The 18,196-nt window shown below is 40.6% G+C and overlaps 1 protein-coding gene across 30 annotated transcripts in view; it reads left to right on the top strand.

Moving 5' to 3' along the window:
• Positions 1-18,196, top strand: part of kif1b (kinesin family member 1B) — a 67,741-nt gene that overhangs the window by 24,105 nt on the left and 25,440 nt on the right. For 24 of the 30 annotated variants that reach the window (XM_081608916.1, XM_081608930.1, XM_081608914.1 and 21 more), the window contains 8 exons: positions 377-588; positions 1,435-1,514; positions 2,425-2,500; positions 3,514-3,593; positions 3,940-4,046; positions 4,539-4,622; positions 4,799-4,979; positions 5,071-5,143. In XM_081608916.1, coding sequence (XP_081465042.1) covers positions 377-588; positions 1,435-1,514; positions 2,425-2,500; positions 3,514-3,593; positions 3,940-4,046; positions 4,539-4,622; positions 4,799-4,979; positions 5,071-5,143 — 893 coding nt within the window. Of the gene's footprint in view, positions 1-376; positions 589-1,434; positions 1,515-2,424; positions 2,501-3,513; positions 3,594-3,939; positions 4,047-4,538; positions 4,623-4,798; positions 4,980-5,070; positions 5,144-7,841; positions 11,464-18,196 lie in introns of those variants that run through there. The other 6 variants (XM_081608925.1, XM_081608926.1, XM_081608922.1 and 3 more) reach the window with 2 other exon arrangements.

The raw sequence follows: 18,196 nt of genomic DNA, 5'->3' as shown, positions 1-18,196 counted from the left end.
ATATTAACAGCAGTTTTCACACAGGGTCTGTAAAGCTGACTCATATTTAAAGTAGTAGTGAATCTGACTACATGCTAAGCTCTAGTCATTCTTCTCTGAATGATGTTGACTGGGACCAGAGAATCTCCTAGAGTGAAAACTGCTGCTTTCTGTAGATAATCTGCATTGTGGTTGTTTGTCTTAACCCTCTGATGTAAAATGTGTGTCTTACATTGGTCTTTCCCCTCCTGTGTCCTTTCTCCCCCCAATCCTTTCCATTTCCCTTTCTCTTCCTATTTGATGTTTGGTTCCTTCATTTATGTGTTTACTCCCTCTACCCTAAACCCTGGGCCTTCCCTCCCCACTTCTATCTTTCTCTTTCTTGTTGCTGGCTCAGACCTCAAAGACATTCAGAACAATAAGAATAGATACTTGATAGCCTCAGAGAACCAACGCCCTGGCCATTTCTCCACAGCCCCTATTGGTTCCCTGACAGCTTCTCCGTCCTCTGGCGCATTGTGCAACCAGGGGGGTCTTCAGTCGGTCACCAGCATCCAGGAACGCATCATGTCCACCCCTGGAGGAGAGGAGGCCATTGAAAGACTCAAGGTAATTGGAGTAAATAACACTTGTGCTCCCACAGTAGTCAAAATGTAAGTAAACCACAACTCACTTCGTCTGCACGCTACCAAGAAGCGGAGGATAATTTTTAAGCTTCCAAATTTGAAATCAACTTCAAGTAAAAGCCTTAACACCACAGCTTTTGCTTTAGTTTAATAATATTGTTTAATATCTAAATATCAGTGCTTCAATCTAAGCCCCCACACCAATAAAACTCCTCATCTAACTCCATGCGTGTCCTCTCGGGGCTTCATGTCGCTCCTATGCTCCTGTGCACGCTCTTGTTGTTTAGATAAGGCAACAACATAGAGGCTGCAAGAGCCCGCCTTGAACTGGAGCTGCAGTTTCCATGACAACCATGGTTCCCAATCTGTCTGTCATCCCAGTGACGTCAGTGACGACGCAAATACAGAGGAAATAAGACGAAAATAGATTCAGTTCTTATTGGCTCGTAGCAATCACAGTGAGGCACATCGTCATGTTTAGTTGAATGAAAACAGTAAACATTTTAGTGAAGGTCGACATTTGTGCCTCTCTTATAAATGTGATTCTCCCCTGCACTTTTGTTTTTACACTGTATGCCTGTGATGTGCTTCATTAAATATTTACTGTTATGATGTTTTAATAAAAAGCCAATAACTGCAAAATGAAACAACTCGCCTTGCTTTGAGAGTTCAAATTTGTCCCCTTTTAATTTCAAAAGAAAATGCCTCAGCCTAAATAATTAAAGCTGTTTCTTACTCCTACATCAGAATAAGCCCACAAAGTGGTTTGTTTAACTAAAATACACTGTAAGCTGTAATATATATATTTTTTTTCCACTTCTGTTTTCAGGAATCAGAGAAGATCATTGCTGAGCTCAATGAAACCTGGGAGGAGAAACTACGGAAGACTGAAGCAATCCGCATGGAGAGGTCGGCACAATCAGACGCCGTATTCTCATTTCCATATGCAGATCCTGAAAGGGGGTGGGGGTGAAGGAGCGCGCGTCCTCCGTGTGCATCCACCCCGTCAGACTTAATTGGGATTCATAGTCTGCCTTCGATGCGCGTCGGCTGGTGTGACGACTTTGAAAAGCTGCCCCCACACCTCCGTGACGTCAGGCGCTGTTTGTGTTCGACTTTCCCAATCAGGCAATCCGCTGTGCAGGCCTTCTTCCTGCTGGGTTTTTATGTGTGGATGTGACGGGCGTTGTTTGTCTCACACAGATCTCTCTCTTTTTTTTTTTCCTTTCATCTATCACTCTGCTGCTTGAAACTGTGTTTTCTTTTTTTTTATTGTGTGTAAAGCTAAATGTGGTTCTCTTGACGTCTCCCTGGAGAGCTCAGTGGAAAATGCCCTGTTTGTAAATGACGCGTCCCCCCTGCTGTCTGCGACTGCTGATTTTTCTCTCTTCTTTCTTACATTTTGATGCCTTTAATTTTCAGCATTGTCTGACTTTAAATCTTTAGAGCTTGCAATCTGAGACTCTTGCTACTGTCTCTTCATTCCTCTTTGCTGCTTTTCTCACTTTCCACTGCACCAATTCTGTCCATTTCCCTTGTCTTGGTTGCCTTGTGCTGCTGCACAAACACCCTTCTTGCACTTTTTTTTCCTCCTTTATCCACTCATCTGTGGCTGCAGTCCTGCTGCTGTCCATCTTCTGAGTCAGACAAAATCACTTACTCTAGTCTATTGTCAGGTCTCATCCTCTTCCAGTTCTCATCAGAGATGTCTTTTATGAAATTAAGTATAGCAGAAAAAGATGTGTAACATGCTTTATGAAGTCCTTATTGACTATGCATTGCTGTTTCTGAGTATACATACAGGTTGTCTTCGTTACAGGGAGGCTCTGCTTGCAGAGATGGGCGTGGCGATCCGTGAAGACGGAGGCACTTTGGGCGTGTTCTCTCCTAAAAAGGTAGGGAAGGAAAGGACTGATGGAGGGGAAATCAGTCATAATTCCTCTGGGTGTGGATACTTGCCTTGTCTCCCATCACTTCTGTTTTCCATCTTATCTTTTTTTCCCTCCTCCCTTTACTGTCAGCATTTCTCTCACAATCCACTCGGTCATTCTGTCATTCTTTCCACTTTCTTTTTTTTGTTGTTTTTTTCCACCTACTCAGCTTAGCCGTGACGGGGCATTAGATGAGCAATTTGATTGCTTTTCTGCCAAGAAGGTTTGTTTAGTTGAATGATTAGACAAAAGTATCAGTAGATTGGTTCCTAGACTTAGGGGTCGTAATGTAGTATCCAATCTGTGCTTGTTCCCGTGGTTTAGAACTAAACTTTTATGCTTCTATGACTTGTTTTTAGTTAGAAGTCATATCATTTTACAGCGGTGTATTATTTTAAAATGCTGCGCTGTTCCACGCTGATGATTCAGACCTTTTACTGCCAATGTCTCTTATTTAAGCTATTAACCTTACTAGACTTTCCATTTGCCTCATCTCCCCTGCAAGTAGAAGCAGCAACGAGTGGCGTCAGTAAAATCTGCAATTTATGTTTGTGTACAGTTGTTTACAAAATCAGAATAATAATCAGCTTTGGATTTAGAAAACCTCTTCCAAATGTAATGCCTGGGTGCTGCACATTATTTTCTGCTTTTTTTGTTGTTGTTCATATCTTCATATTCAGTTTCTTTTACTGAAATTTCTGTCCTTTTGCTGTCTTCCTTTCCACGGGTTAGCATTTCAGAGAGAAGCCTTGTGATCTCTATACAGACTTTAATGGGGTCTTTTCCCCAAAGAAGGTTAGTTTGGATTTTAATTTGTAGGATCACCTGTAGTCCGTTTGTGATGCGTCAGATACTTTAGAAAACCACAATTGTTCATTTTTCCCCTGATGTGACAGAAGATGTAGAAACAGCCGCCTGACGCTGGTGAAAGGTTTTATGGTGATCTTTCTTCCTTTTTCTTTTCTGTTAATTTTCAGACTCCACACCTGGTCAACCTGAACGAGGATCCTCTAATGTCTGAGTGTCTGCTCTACTATATCAAAGATGGGATTACAAGGTAACCAAAACCTGAATAATAAGACCTGCATTGTTTCAGAGGATCTGCACATTTTCTAATGTTTTATGTCTAGCAAGGGAAACCTGAGGAGTCGGAGGCTTAAAATCCGGCACTGCCAGCATTTTATTCCATCTTATGTGACTGTCCTCTCCTTGTCCTTTCAATAGACTATTCTTTTGAGGTATTTGGTTACATTGTTCCTCTGCTGGGGGGGCATGAGAACATTTCACTTTAGATCTAGCCTCTCGCATGTATTGGATCTGATTGACATCTGCTACATTTTCTAAACGGTCGACAACAAAACGGAAGACCTGGTCTCTCAAAATGGACTCTGTGTTCGTGACAGGGTCGGTCAGGCTGACGCTGAGCGGAGGCAGGACATTGTTCTAAGTGGAGCTCACATCAAGGAAGAACACTGCATCTTCCGAAGCGAAAGAAATGCCAACGGAGATGGTGGGATGTCAATTATTTTTCTTCCCAGTTTGTTTTAATGTGTATATTTATTTATTATGGCGTACAATGGGTTGTTGATGAAAGGCTTAGAGTATTTTTTTTTAAAGATGGGAAGCACTTAAAACTAAAATTAAGTTAATGTTTTTCTACTCGCAATGTTTTTTTTTGGTGTATTCTTATCTAAATACTTTGTTTTAAAAATTTGACCACATCTTATGAAAGTGGAAAAACTACAAATTAAAAATAATTAAAGGGAGCAAAAAAAACAAAACAAACTAAAATTAAATGTTATGAATTTAATTTGCTCCAGAAATACATTGAGATGCTACCATGCATGTTTTGTAAGTGAATAAAAGTGGTTAATTAATAAATGTTTGAAAAAGTGGGCTGTCATTGTCTATAATCAGATCATAAAACCATTATTCTTTAACTCAGTTTTGATTGGTGGTGAACTATTAAGTCTGATAATAGTTTTTTTTTCCCACTCTGAAGTTATTGTCATGTTGGTGCCATGCGAGGGATCTGAAACCTACGTCAATGGTAAACGTGTTGAGGAAGCAATCCAGCTTCGTTCAGGTACGCGTCCCTTGTTTGTTTATTTTGTCGATTCAAACTTGAAATGTAAATGATTTTGACTCTTATGGGTAGTTTTACTTTTTTTTTAAGTTTATTAGGGTGTTTACCATATAAAATTTGAGAAGTTCATGTTTTGTTGACTTTCTCTGAAACTCCTGGGATCCGCCTTTGCTCAGGCAACCGCATCATCATGGGAAAGAACCACGTGTTCCGCTTTAACCACCCGGAGCAGGCTCGAGCCGAAAGGGAGAAAACGCCGACCGCTGAGACCCCCGTCGAGCCCGTGGACTGGACGTTTGCTCAGCGAGAGCTCCTGGAGAAACAAGGCATCGACATGAAGCAGGAAATGGAGAAAAGGTACTGGAGCCGTCCTTCATTCGTTGTTTGACGGGTCTAGGTTTTTGTTTTTGTCTGACTTTGTCACAACATGCTTTCTGCACCTATGAAGGCTCACCGAGATGGAAATTTTGTACAAGAAGGAGAAGGAAGAAGCAGACCAGCTTCTGGAGCAACAGCGACTGGTGAGTTGGGATAAGATGGAACAAAATCAAGGCCCACTTGACTTTCCTAAAAATGTTTGAGAGTAGTGCTGAGAGGGTTTTAAGAGGACTTTAGTTTTTATTTTAAGCTAATTTTGTTTTAGCTAGAAGCAGCTTCTTGACTGATTTTATCTAGTTTGGGTTGTTTTGTGTGTGATTTTTGAGGAAAATGTATTTCTACATAGAAAATTCAAAACCAGGATTTTCTAAGCTCTGCTTAGTTTCTTAAATACTAGTTTAAATTGGGACCTTTAAGCCTCAATTAAACTAATTTTTCACTCTGACACTTGTGAACTGAGTGTGTGAATTACATTTTTTACTTCTGGTGCATGTCTGTTCTTCTTGCATGGAAGTTTTCTGGTTTGAGACGGATGAGCTTTTCATTTGTGTCCGTTTCTGAGTTTAACTGAAATTTTTCCATAGAAAGTCGATCAAGACTTAGATTGCTCAACTTTCCAAATTCCCTATTTCCCACCTTTCTTATGTTTCCGATAGTGGATTTGAGTCTTGCAAAACAGCACCTTGAAGATAAATCAGATTTGATGTGAAAAACACAAAATCTTTTTGAACCAAATACTTGGTGGTACTAAAACCACAGGTTTCCCTTCTCTTCTGAAAAGATGCTGCTTTTGCATGGTTCATGTTATTAGCATGTTTTCTTAACTCCTACTGGTTCTGGACTAAGTTGCAGTGTTTACCGCTGAGCTGTTCAACTCTTTGAAGTGGCTGTTGATTTGCTTGGAATAGATCTCTCCTCTAGTTTTCTTGCTCTGGTTTTTGTCCTGAGTTTCATCTCTTCAATGCAGTTGCTGACGTATTTCAATGCATTGTGATAACTAAAATATTCCTGCTGTAGATTTATTTTTTATTTATTTTTTTGACAGATAGTGACAATGTGGTTTCTCATTGACTTCTTTGGCTACCTCTCTTTGTTAGCGTAGCGCACTGAGGGCGCGGCTTCACAAAGGAGTTCTCGCTGCTCAGAGTTAAACAACACAATGGCCTTTCTCATATTTCGGTGGGATCATGTGCAAAAACGTCAGCCATTAAAGTATCACTTTACCGGAGACATCACATGCCCCATTTCTGGCTTCAGGCATAGTCTCTCACACACAAAAAGAACTGACCGTCAGCGCCAACTGGTTGTGATCTGTAATGTTTGTTGTCTACAAAAAAAAAATGAGAAACTGCATTTTGTTTTTCCAACTAACAACTCTTTTGTAGTGGATTAACACTTGTCCTCACTTCTGATCGTCTTCTCTACTGACTTTCTGATCAGCTGCAACAACACTATGTCTTCTAACTCACCGCTAACACTAAAGCCACTCAAACCTTCTGGACTAAGGCTCCAAAGTCCACCTATATGCATGCCGCTGTCGCATGTTTGGGATCCAGCTGTCAAATTGTAAAACTTTCAATTAAGAAGAGGAATATCACAAATCATTAGAAAAGTCCTCCAACCAGCAACTATCATCTGTTATTTCCTTTCTGATCATTGTAGACATGCTTTTACTTTTATTATTAATATGCAACAAAGGAAACACAATCGTCTGAAAATTTGCTCCCAATTATTAAAAAAAACATAAATTCATACCACTGTGGCCGCTCAAGTGGTAAAGATACAGAAAAACTGAGAAGAATGTCAATGAAGCCACTGTTGCATTTGAATTTCTTTTCCCGTCTTGAGTTTGAGTGAAATTCCTGAGGTGACTGCATGGCGCCATACATCTTTTACCGTTGCGATGTATGCAAAGTAGGGATGTCCTGATCACGATTTGTTGTCATTTGAGAACAGGCACTTGCACATACCAAGTCGCAGTCCAACAACAATTCTGTAGACATTCTTGAAAATTCATTATCTTTAAAATACAAACACTATTACATGCATTAATATATTCCATTATGATTTATCAGCAATGATGCTCTGGATGTCCATTTTTTTTGACCTGGGTTATTTTGTGGACAACGTTTTTGGTAAATTTAAATTTGAATCTTGTGAACGAGGTTTTGGTTTTAAAAGGTTTTCTGAATTTATTGGACAATTTAACATGTTTTCAGAGAGTTTTGATATTATTCGTTACCGGTAATTTGGCTTGTAACAATTCAGTGCAGAAAGCTTTCAGGAACAGTTGTATTGCTTCATAAACTTGGCAATTTGCTTTAGCTAACTCGACATTTAAAGTATAGCGTTTCAGCTGCTTTCTGCGAAGCTCTTTACTGCATGTCATGTGAATGTCTGAGCACACCAAGCTCATTAATCTAGCTAATCTAGTTTTGTTAGTCTCTGTTTTCACAATCACAGACCGTAAAACAAATAGTGTGAGGTGAGTTTATTCAGAGACTCACCTGATGAGGGAAAACACTGGCCATTTAATCAGGTCAGATTGCAACCAAAGTTTGATGCATTCCTTTGATCAGGACATCCCTATTGCTAAATACATAGAATATAATTTATAAATAGAATTTTGTTTTGTAAAGAAAGTCCTACAAATCCAGGGAAATTCTCTTTAATTGGCCAATGACTCCTATTTTGCTCTAGGTTTAGGTTCCCATGTTGCATATTCATACCTTTTTTTGTAGTCATTCTTTTTTTTTAAACCATTCTTTCATCCTATCCCTGATTTCCCATTGTAATTTCTCCTTTTTTTTGGGAACCATTTTGGTTTGTTGTTTTCTCAAGGATGGAGACTCTGATAGTGGGGATGACTCAGATAAGCGTTCTTGTGAAGAAAGCTGGAGACTGATCACTTCCTTGAGGGAAAAACTGCCACCCAGCAAGCTGCAAACCATAGTGAAAAAATGTGGCTTACCCAGTAGTGGGAAAAAAAGAGAGCCGGTTAAAATGTACCAGATCCCCCAACGCCGGCGCATCACCAAGGACTCCAAGTGGGTGACCATCTCCGACCTGAAGATCCAGGCGGTGAAAGAGATCTGTTACGAGGTCGCACTGAACGATTTCCGCCACACACGGCAGGAGATCGAGGCTCTGGCTATCGTGAAGATGAAGGAGCTCTGTGCAAGCTACTGCAAGAAGGACCCCAACGAGCGGGACTCGTGGAGGGCCGTGGCTCGGGATGTCTGGGACACTGTCGGAGTTGGCGACGAGCGCATCGAGGACGTCATTACAAACGGCGCTCGGCCCGGAGGCGTAGTGATGGACGATCTCAAAGTGCACATTGATAAACTCGAGGACATCCTGCAGGAGGTGAAGAAGCAGAATAACATGAAGGATGAGGAGATCCGTGCTCTCAGGAATAAAATGGTGAAAATGGAAAAGGTTCTTCCTCTCATCACCCCAGAGGGCCAAGAAAAGCCCCCCGTGGCAGGAGCTCCCACTGGTGCAACTAGAACCCCAAGCCCTCGGGAAGAGAAATCCCCAGTGCAGGAGAAGCCAGAGGAGGAGGACGTAGATGCACAAAAATGCCAAAGCGCTGGGGACGACTCTACCATAAAGCGAGGTCACATGCGCTGGATGCGCCAAGAGCAGGTGCGCCTCAAGAACCTCCAGCAGCAAGAAATCTCCAAGCAGCTCCGCCGGCATCCTGGACCTCACCGCTTTATACCGCCAGAAGACCGTAAGCTGCGCTTCCCCTTCAAAAGTAACCCCAAGCACCGTAACTCATGGAGTCCAGGTACTCATATCATCATTACCGACCAGCAAGTCATAGAGCTGAAGGTGCCCAAAGAAGCTGTAGAGGAAGAGGAAGGAGAAAGCCCTGCTGAAGAAGCAGTGCAGCCCAGAGACAAGATGGCCGCCTCAGTCATCCACGTCACCCCGCCTCTGCCGAACACGTCAGTTCAACGCCGTAGAGACTCGGAGCAAGGTTTAAACCAGAGTCACAGACAAAACCATAGGAACAACCAGCAGCCACACGAACGCGTCCGCAGCAACTCTTTCAACCACCGCCAGCGGCCATCGGGTTCCATGGAGTCTCTGCAGCCGCCCGAAAACAGGAGGCACACGCAGGCTTTCTACCACCCCAACCCACCAGCACAGCCGCCGCCTCACTACCAGCATCCGCCGTGCCACTACAATGGCGTGATGTACACGGACGGCAGCTTCGGCGGCTACCAGCAGTACCACCATGCCGACCACGCTAACCCTCCTTTCAGCTTTCAGCCGCCTCCACGAATGCGCAGGCAAATGTCCGCTCCCAATCTAAAAGCCAGCAGAGAGACGGCAGTCTGACTGACAGAACTAGTTTCAAACACTTTTACTTTTAGGCAAACGCATTACAGATCACAACAGCAAAACTGACTGGGACTATTGCACTTGATAAATGTGTTAACTGGTTGATCCAAGTGTTGTTCAAAATGTAAAAAAAAAAGACTTTTTCTCATCATCATGACCATGTTATTCCTCATTTCTATCAGTTTTTGCTGCATTGTGTGTATGTGTGTGTGTGTCGGTCGTCTTCAGGAACATTGAGAGAGTCACAAGGATTTAAAGCCAACAAGACGATAAGGGGGTTATTTTTAACAGGAGAGAAACGCTTCGCCTGTTCATTTATCGGCATGTACGACAATTCATGAATCATGCTTTGATTTGCCAAAATTATGCTCATGTTTGAATCTCTTGAGTTTACATATTTACCGTTTTAGTATTGATTTGATGACGAATGTTTCAAGCCACAGCACTACGGCATGTTGTTGCCCAAATGAGGAACAGAAAGCAGTTGGTATTTATTTCATTTTTGTGCCATTTTGACTGACTTCCAGATGGAAAAAATGAGTCCTTATTTCAATTTTTAGACATTTTCTTTGAATACAAATCATAAATCACCATTCTCCTTATTTAGCAATCAAACTATTCTCACTCATTTAAATTTGAAGAACTTGAAGCACCGGTGAAAGGTGTGCCTTTTTTAACTCGAGACTGAAACCGTAGTAACTGTGTGTGATATTCAATAAGTGCCTTTTTATGCACTAACTTTATTAACCCTGCTATGCATTTGCAAATCAGTATTTTCTTTTTATTTTCCTTTTTATTCACTGTGCTGGCTCCTTTTCTTCTTTTTTTAAGAAGCTTCACAAAACACCAAAAAGTTCAGTTATTTTTGCAAGCAGCTTTGTGATTTGTATCCTTTCCTGTGCTTTATTTCATGTAACTGCCACCACTTTTGTTAAAGTATTTTGCACTCCAAGTCTTTGGTAAGCTGTGTATTTACCCAGGGAGCACAGTGATGGTTATGGTTATTTTAAACCTGCAACTTGATTAAGATTTTTTTTTTTTTACCCTCCCCCTATTAGATATCTATTCTTTCTTCAAATCCTGGAGCTCATCAAGGATCTAATGAACCACTACATGCTGAAATGTTGAGACACACAGCTGAGATATTAAGTTTATCGTCCAAATCTTTCAGCAGTTTTTCCCCACGTCATAAAATTGTACTGCATTTTTTTTTTTCTTTTTGAATTTGTTCCAGCCTTAAAATTTTTAGTCTTGTGGTTCATTGGGTAAGCACAGAGCTCACTTTGTGTCAATGGATGCCCACTGAGTGTTGTCATGGTTCCCAAAGTCTGGCCTTTAAAAAATGTTGGAGGAAGGGCAACGACTTGAAATGTTTGCATACTTGTTATTCAGGAGAAATGTCCAGATCGAATGAGATTTTGAGGACCGTTTAGTTTTTGTTGGATCCAGACAGAAAAAGCAATCATTCAGAGAAATACATCTGTTTTTTTTCCTCCGGTTGTTCTGCGCTGTAGCTGCTTCAAATAGTTTTAGCAGAAAGGTTTGCCTGTTCATGTCTTTTACTTGCTCCATCTGCAGCTCTAAAACATCCCAATAATTCTCATAACTTGATGTCAGATGTCCTTCATAACATATAATCAGAAACAAATGCTTAAGGAATATGTTTTAAAGACTATCCGAGTGAATGTAATGATTACTGTCCCTCTATGACTATCTATTTTTGCATGTCACATCTTAGAAGTCCTAAACTTATAGGACCTGCTCCTTATAAAACAGCGATTCAGGAATTGCTCCAGTACTGATGGTAACCAGTTAGACTGGAAAGTGTGCATAAAACGTCAAATGAACTCTGTACAGTATTCTTTTCTTCTGAAAAGCACATAACCTCTATACAAGTGTTGTACATCTTGTTGTTGAATCATCAGTATGTGCCTCATTTTGACTGTGTGTGCTGTTGCTTTTACAGTATGTTAGGTATTTTCTCCAAACCTATAAGACCTGATGAATATTATTTACAAGTATATTTGCAAAAAAAAAGGACATAAGTGTGTTGCTGGAGAATTTATTTTTCAAATGATGACTGAAATAAAATGACCTGCTTTTATTTGAAGATTTTCTACTAAAGAGTTTGATTTTTGTTTGTTTTTCTCCAGTACTGTCCAGGATAAAATTGGAGAACTGCAGGAACTACAGATATCCCAATCAGGACTTTTAGTCCGTAGTGGAAGTTGTACTCATTTAATTATGGACATTTGACAGTGCAATTCCTAAAGCTCTGAATTTCATCAGCAGCTCATCATTTACTAGTGTGTTGCTCCATGTAAATCAGTGAATGATTTACAACATTGGTAGGTTGTCTTGACGGCAGTAACTCAAGTCTCTGCAGGGTGACTCCTGTTACAATAGATTCCTCCAAAGCGACACATTCAGCAACAGTTTTTCTTATTTTCATTTACATTATTATTTTATCTTTTTTAATAAATTCACTATTTCCTCCTTCTACTGATGTCTTCAGTTGTCTGAAGTTTTAGGGGGAATGACTCCTAATAATTTGGCTTGTAACATATTTTAATGGTAGCCCAGTTAATGTGTGGACAAATCCTGCAGAGAAAACGGTTCTCTTTCTTCATAAACGTGGCAATAGCAGGGTTTCCCAAAGAGAACCTGCTACGCCTGGTGCAGGAGCGCTGCCACTAGCAGCCCATCATGTTTTTCTGTTGAAAAATATTGAAAGTTACAAAACATTTGGAAGTGCACATGCAGGCATCATAATGTGAAATAATAGCGCTAGGAATTGTGCCTTTCGAAGGAATTGTGTCTTCCTTCGAAAGACACAATTCAATGTGTCAACTATAAACTCTAGCTTAATCTGTCTTTACTGTCACTGTTACTAGTATATAAATAAAGATTTAAATAAAGAGACGACACTTAGCCTGGTGGGGGGCAAGGAAAGCCTGGTGGCCCTCAATACACTGAGGGAAACCCTTACAAGGCTTTTGGCATCAAGTAATCGAAATACCTTGTAATCATCCAAAAAAATCATTTCTTTATTGTTCTGGCCATATTCAGATTTGCAAGTATGCTTCTGTCTCTCCCCAGACGTTTGCGTCCACCTGAACCTGTGCTGTCCAGTCAGCAATGTTAACATATTTAGCAAGTCTCTGATAGGTATTTTCCTAGAACCTACATAAAAGAACCACAGACAACGTATATGAATTTATGACTAAACTTCTGCAAGCAAAAGGAGAAGACTCTGTCAACTGCTTCTCAGAGCTGTTCACAGAGCGTTCTGCTTCTCTTTGGATACAGCTTGTCTTTTATTCTCAAACTTCAAAGAGGGAGGATAGGCAAGATAGACAGCAGAGGAAAAACAGCAAAGGTCGTAAAACATTTTACCTAAACAAAGCAAAGGTCGTAAAACAATTTAACATCTGGCCCCTGATCTGAGCCCGGTTCAAATCTCGGTCAAACTGTTTCACATGAAGATAACAGGCAGCTGTGACTTCCAGGTCAGTTCACACATACAGTTTAAACAAGAGAACACTTTAACCTGAATATGAACTAAAGTAACAACAAAATGATAATACCAAAAAATCTCTATCATTCCCCCCTTTTTATCATTTCACCATGTGTGTAAACCTTATTCAAAAGCCAAGCATAGAAAAGAAAAGAAATAAAATAGAACCAAGAAATGCAAAATATATACAGTTTTTGTCCTAGTCTAAACATAAAAATTACACAATGATCATAATGAATAAATGAAATAAACAAAAACAAAAGAAAGAAACAGCAAAAAATCAAATGCAGTTTTCTCATCCCTAACACCACTTGTTTTCACATTTTTTGGTGTAGGAATCATTCAGCAAATGAATTAATCCGTTCAGTGATTACAGAACATCATCATTGTTCAGAAAATCGTCAGAATCTCGAAACAAGTCACCTTCATTCGTCTCATAGGATGCCTTTGCTAGCTGATAACTGACAACAGTTGTGTTACTTGTCTTAAACATCATACTTCGTAGGTATGGAATAATGCAACCCTTAAAAGGACAGAACAGAACCGAAACAAACAGAATAGGTGTCATGAGCTTTAACAGTAAAGTCCACCATGGACCAGACATGAACCATGAAAACAAATCAAAAAAGAAAAATGTGATCCTTGCGTAGCACCGTCTACACAATGTTTAAGTTCCTCCAGGCCATGTAGAGCATCAGAAATAGTTCCACCAGTTCCTGTTTCGTCAGGAACACGCTGGGCCAATGATTTTACAAACACCTCCCTGAGAGGCTGTGAGCAGGTCCAGCACAACACGATTTTGCAAAACCATGTTTCTCAGTTCAGTCAGCCCTCTCATGGAGCCGTTTGCCAGCCGGTGTGTGCTGTTGATGAGTTGCAGTAATCCATATCTGTTGATTTCAACGTGGTCCTGAACTTCTCCTAATCCAACTCCTGGGAACATGCTCTGCATGAACTTTTCACCCCCGGTCCAAATCCTGATTTCCCATGGAACTCCAGTGTCTGTTGTGAGGCCTCCCCAGCGTTTGACCTCAGGCATCACGCTTGGAGCGGGCAGCCAGAATGTGTCGTCCTTTCCTGATGAATAAAATCGGGTACAGGAAGTACCAGTCTGCCATCACCCGTGAACCATAGTCTCCTGGCACTATGGTACTGCACAGCGTTGTCTCCTGTCGTCCAATGTCCGATCTGTGATGTTGAAACACCTCTCCTGAAGCATGTTGTCACAGTCTGGGTTGTCCTTCCAGACTTTGCAGTGTGGAGTCATCCTTTGACCCCTGCAGGCGATGCAGTTGATGTAATCCGGTGTCGTTTCGCAGTAGGTGTAAACTCTGTTACACAAGTTCCAAGGTAACATCCCAAGAGAAACATGTCCGTTGTTGAACATGCAGCTCCTCAGAGACCCGGGTTTAGCTCCTGCTAAAGAAATGGTCTCTGGTATTTTCCATGCGGTTAGTGGAAATGGAAATACGTCAGCATTAATGGAACAGTTCATAGATCCAAAAAGTTCCTTCACGGCATCTCCTATCTGAAGTAGAACAGAATAGTCATTTTTCCACCATTTGCATCCCTTTGGCATGGGGACGCCGAGTCGTGGTTGTGTGCTCAGGCCATAGAGACACATCTATTTGTCATCCGTGATGTGTCCTACACGCAGACCTGAGTTGTGTGTGGCGATTGGCAGCTGCGCACACACATAGCAGTTCACAGCATGTCCCTCGTACGCGGTTCTATTCATTAGTTTCCACCACAGGTTGATGCTGCAGTCACAGCGCAGTAGAAGATCCATCTGGCATATGGAGTCCCCATTGCTGCTCGGCGCACAGAGATGTCAGAACCCCCAAACTAAAGACGGGGGAATCTTAAGCGTTTCTTCACCGGGTTTGAGACGAGCTACCCTAAAAAATAGCCCCCCTTTGAAGTCCGGCCTTCCTCCCTCCGCCTACTTAGGGGTTCAAACACTCTCTGCAGCTTGCAGTGACTTAGATGTATCCAGCTGGGTCTTTACGACTGTTGGTGTGGTCATCAGCACCTGGAAGGGTTCTTTTATGACCTTTATGTAGACCCAGTTTCCTGGCTGGATGGGGGTGGTTTTATTTATTTCCTGTAGAGGAGAACAGTCAGACGGCAGTAAATTTGCATTTAACACCTCTTTCTGTTTCAGGATCCTGATCATATAATCTACCAATGTTTGTTCTTCATCAGCTTTCTGTAAGTCTGGAGCAAACAGAGGCAATATGTAAGCTCTCCCATAAATTATTTCAAAAGCAGGCTTTGCTGGAACTACTTCAACTCTTTAGAAAAAGCATCAATCATCACCAAACAATATTTATGTGGTCCACTTTGTGTGAGTTCAATAAAGTCCATATGCGTTGTTTGAAATGGATGAGGGTTTTGGGAAACTTCCTCTTCTTGGTCTAATGTTTCCTTGAGGATTGTTTCTGACACAAACTGGACATGCAGTACAAAAAATTTTTTAAGTAAGAATTTAATCCATATGTGGTAAAATGCTGTTGTAGCATAGAGACCATGTGGTAAAATGCTGTTGTAGCATAGAGACCATCCCCCCTGTTGACACATGACAATGTCCATGTGTCAAAATTGCTGCCGCTCTAAATAGAGATTTTGGAAGGACCGACTTCTATTTACTGAAAAAATGTTATCATCATTCAGTGTCGCCCCTTTAGTTATCCACATTTGTTTTTCTGCGTTTGGAGCATTATCTTGCATGTCTTTTAACACAGCTTTGTCTATTACTTGAGGACCTTCTGTCTGTATTGAGAAATTGTCTCCCCCATGCTTCCCAGTTGCAGCTTCCTTTGCTACTTTATCAGCTAATCTATTGCCATTTGAAACCTCATTCTGTTCCGTGGTGTGCACTGCACACTTACAAACTGCTAGTTCAGCTGGTAAATATATGGCCTGCAAAAGATTCTTAAGCAAGGATGCATGGGTGACTGGTTTCCCTGTAGATGTTATCAAATTCATCAAAGCATAACTCTTTCTAAATAAAAATGACCATCCTGAAATTAAACCAAAACCTCAAATCCTCTAATTTTCCATTTCTTTTTGAATTTATTGACTATCAATCAAATCTGGACTAAAATGTTCAAGACTGAAGTCTAGAAAATGTTGCTTTTAATCACAATCATCAGTTTTTAGTAGCCGTTTACAAGGTTGCTTAAAGTCTCAGACTTTCCCTTAACCTCGCATTTCAGACAAGTTTACAATGTAAGTTTTTTATATTTTAAATTAAATGGTCAATAATTTTATCCGTTACTCAATTTTGCAGAAAAATTTCTCTCGTCTCAAAATAATTGTCAATCATCTCAATATAAAACACACAAACACAATCCCAATCAATCTGTAGATTCTTTATAGAATTAAACTCTAAGTTAAGTGTTTCAGTTAAATGCAAAGAAATACTTCATAGTATTTCAACACTGCAATATCAATTAAGTTCAACACTTAGATATGTTTAATTTAGTTCCAAACTTGTATATTTATTTCAAAGAAAATAAAACATTTGCAAATCATTATTAGTTTTGAATCTAATAATTTTAGTTGGTGTAATTTAGCCGTATCACACTCAGTTTTTTTTTCCTTTCTTAACTTTTAACCATTACAGTTTTTTCCTTCACAGTTTCCCAATCTATGGCTCGTGGGCCCTAAGAGGATCACTGGTCCTTCTGTTAAGGACTGAGTTAATGGGTACAAAATGAAAGATTTTTATCTAACATTGTACCTTAAAACCTTCAAAATGTTCTTTTTCTAAATAGATAATTCCTTCCTGCTAGTAAGTAAGCAAGCAAGTCCTCATTACAGTAGCAGTGTGTGTATCACAGCAGTGTGTGTGTATAACTTATCTCGCATTTCTCCTGTCTCACTTCTCGCTTCCGGCTCCTGCTGCTGGCGTCGCTGCAGCTGGTCCTCCCTCTGCCCCTCCTCCATCTCCCTGTCAGTCCAACTGGCTCTGGTGTTGGATTATTTATAAGTTGTCCAGACCGTCCCTTAGTCCACCAATGAAACAAGCGGCAAACAGTTCAGTTTGCTTTCTTTTTCCAAACATCTAGCAAGACTCCATACAGTAGTTTTGCTGCATGGCAGTTCCCAGATGTCAAGGAATTAGGACCAGTGGACACTTTATTGCCTTCAGTGTCCAGTTGGTAGAAATCGTCCTGTCCTTTTTCGCTTCTTTATCAACTGGCTGGTGATAAAGGAGGGAGTCATCTGATTGGCAGGACAGATCTGAGCTGAGGTCAGAGGTCAGACGCAGCGCAGCGAGGCTCAGACAGAGGAAAAGGAAAGAAGCAAATAAGAGTCAATTATAACTTTCTTTTCTTTTCATCGTATAGCTTTTAGCCACTTATTATCCAACTTTTTAAGAAGTCATAAACCATTTCCTTATTCAAACACATATAAACATGAAACATGTTAAAAGCTATAGTCTCTTTCATCATGTTCACCATTAACTTGTAAAATGTAGAATGTACGTGTAAGTTAACTTCATCTAAGACACGTCTCACCAGAGAACAATGGATTTCTCTAAATTTGTTGATCTCAGTGCTGCAGACTGTGAAGTCAGCGGGCAGCCCTCCTCTCAAGGCCTAAGAGTTACGAGGCTGGACAATGTCCAGGTCGGTACCTTACTCTGACCGCTGACCCCTCCAGCTAGAAGCCAAGGATCGTTTCACCAAGTTTGTTTTATAATCTTTAAACATTGTTCTCTGAGGAGAATTTTATTATTTAGTTTTAGCTTTCGACTTGTCCTCTTTTAGGAAAGTCATGATTTCACTTTTAGCATACAAAGAAGTTGTTCCCATGTTTTATTTCAGTGAGACCTCTCTTTACTGGTTTTTCTTTAAAGGTGTAGACAGCTCAAAAAAGAAAAACAAAACAAACACCAGTATTTCTTAAAACAAATTATTTCTCACTTGTGAGGTTTAAACCAAATTTTGTAGTAACATTAAAAATTATTTTGCATACACTGATTTCTTGCAGGAATTCAATTTCTTTTATGGTTTTACCTAACGTGTTAAACTGCATGCACATGTCTCTAGTATTTCATCAATTTGGTCTGGGGGTTTGTGTTTTTGGGGTGTGGTAAAGTCTGATTATGCTGAGGATTTCTCCTATTTGTGGTCTCCTCACTCCACCACCCCTCTTGTCGCCCCGTGCAACATTCTTTGAAGGGCAGTTTCTTGCCCAGTGACCAATATTGCCACAAATCCAGCAGCCTTTTGAATACCGTAGATTTTGTGGGGTGTTATTTTGGGGTCGTCGCCTATCGTGACCTCCTCTGCCTCTGTCTCTTCCACGGCCTTTT

This window comes from Poecilia reticulata, chromosome 7 (genome assembly GCF_904066995.2).
Source record: "Poecilia reticulata chromosome 7, P_reticulata-male-v2, whole genome shotgun sequence".
In the NCBI taxonomy this organism is placed as follows: Eukaryota; Metazoa; Chordata; class Actinopteri; order Cyprinodontiformes; family Poeciliidae; genus Poecilia; species Poecilia reticulata.
The sequence above is the reverse complement of the archived record's forward strand: the minus strand, read 5'-3'. Positions and strand labels throughout refer to the sequence as shown.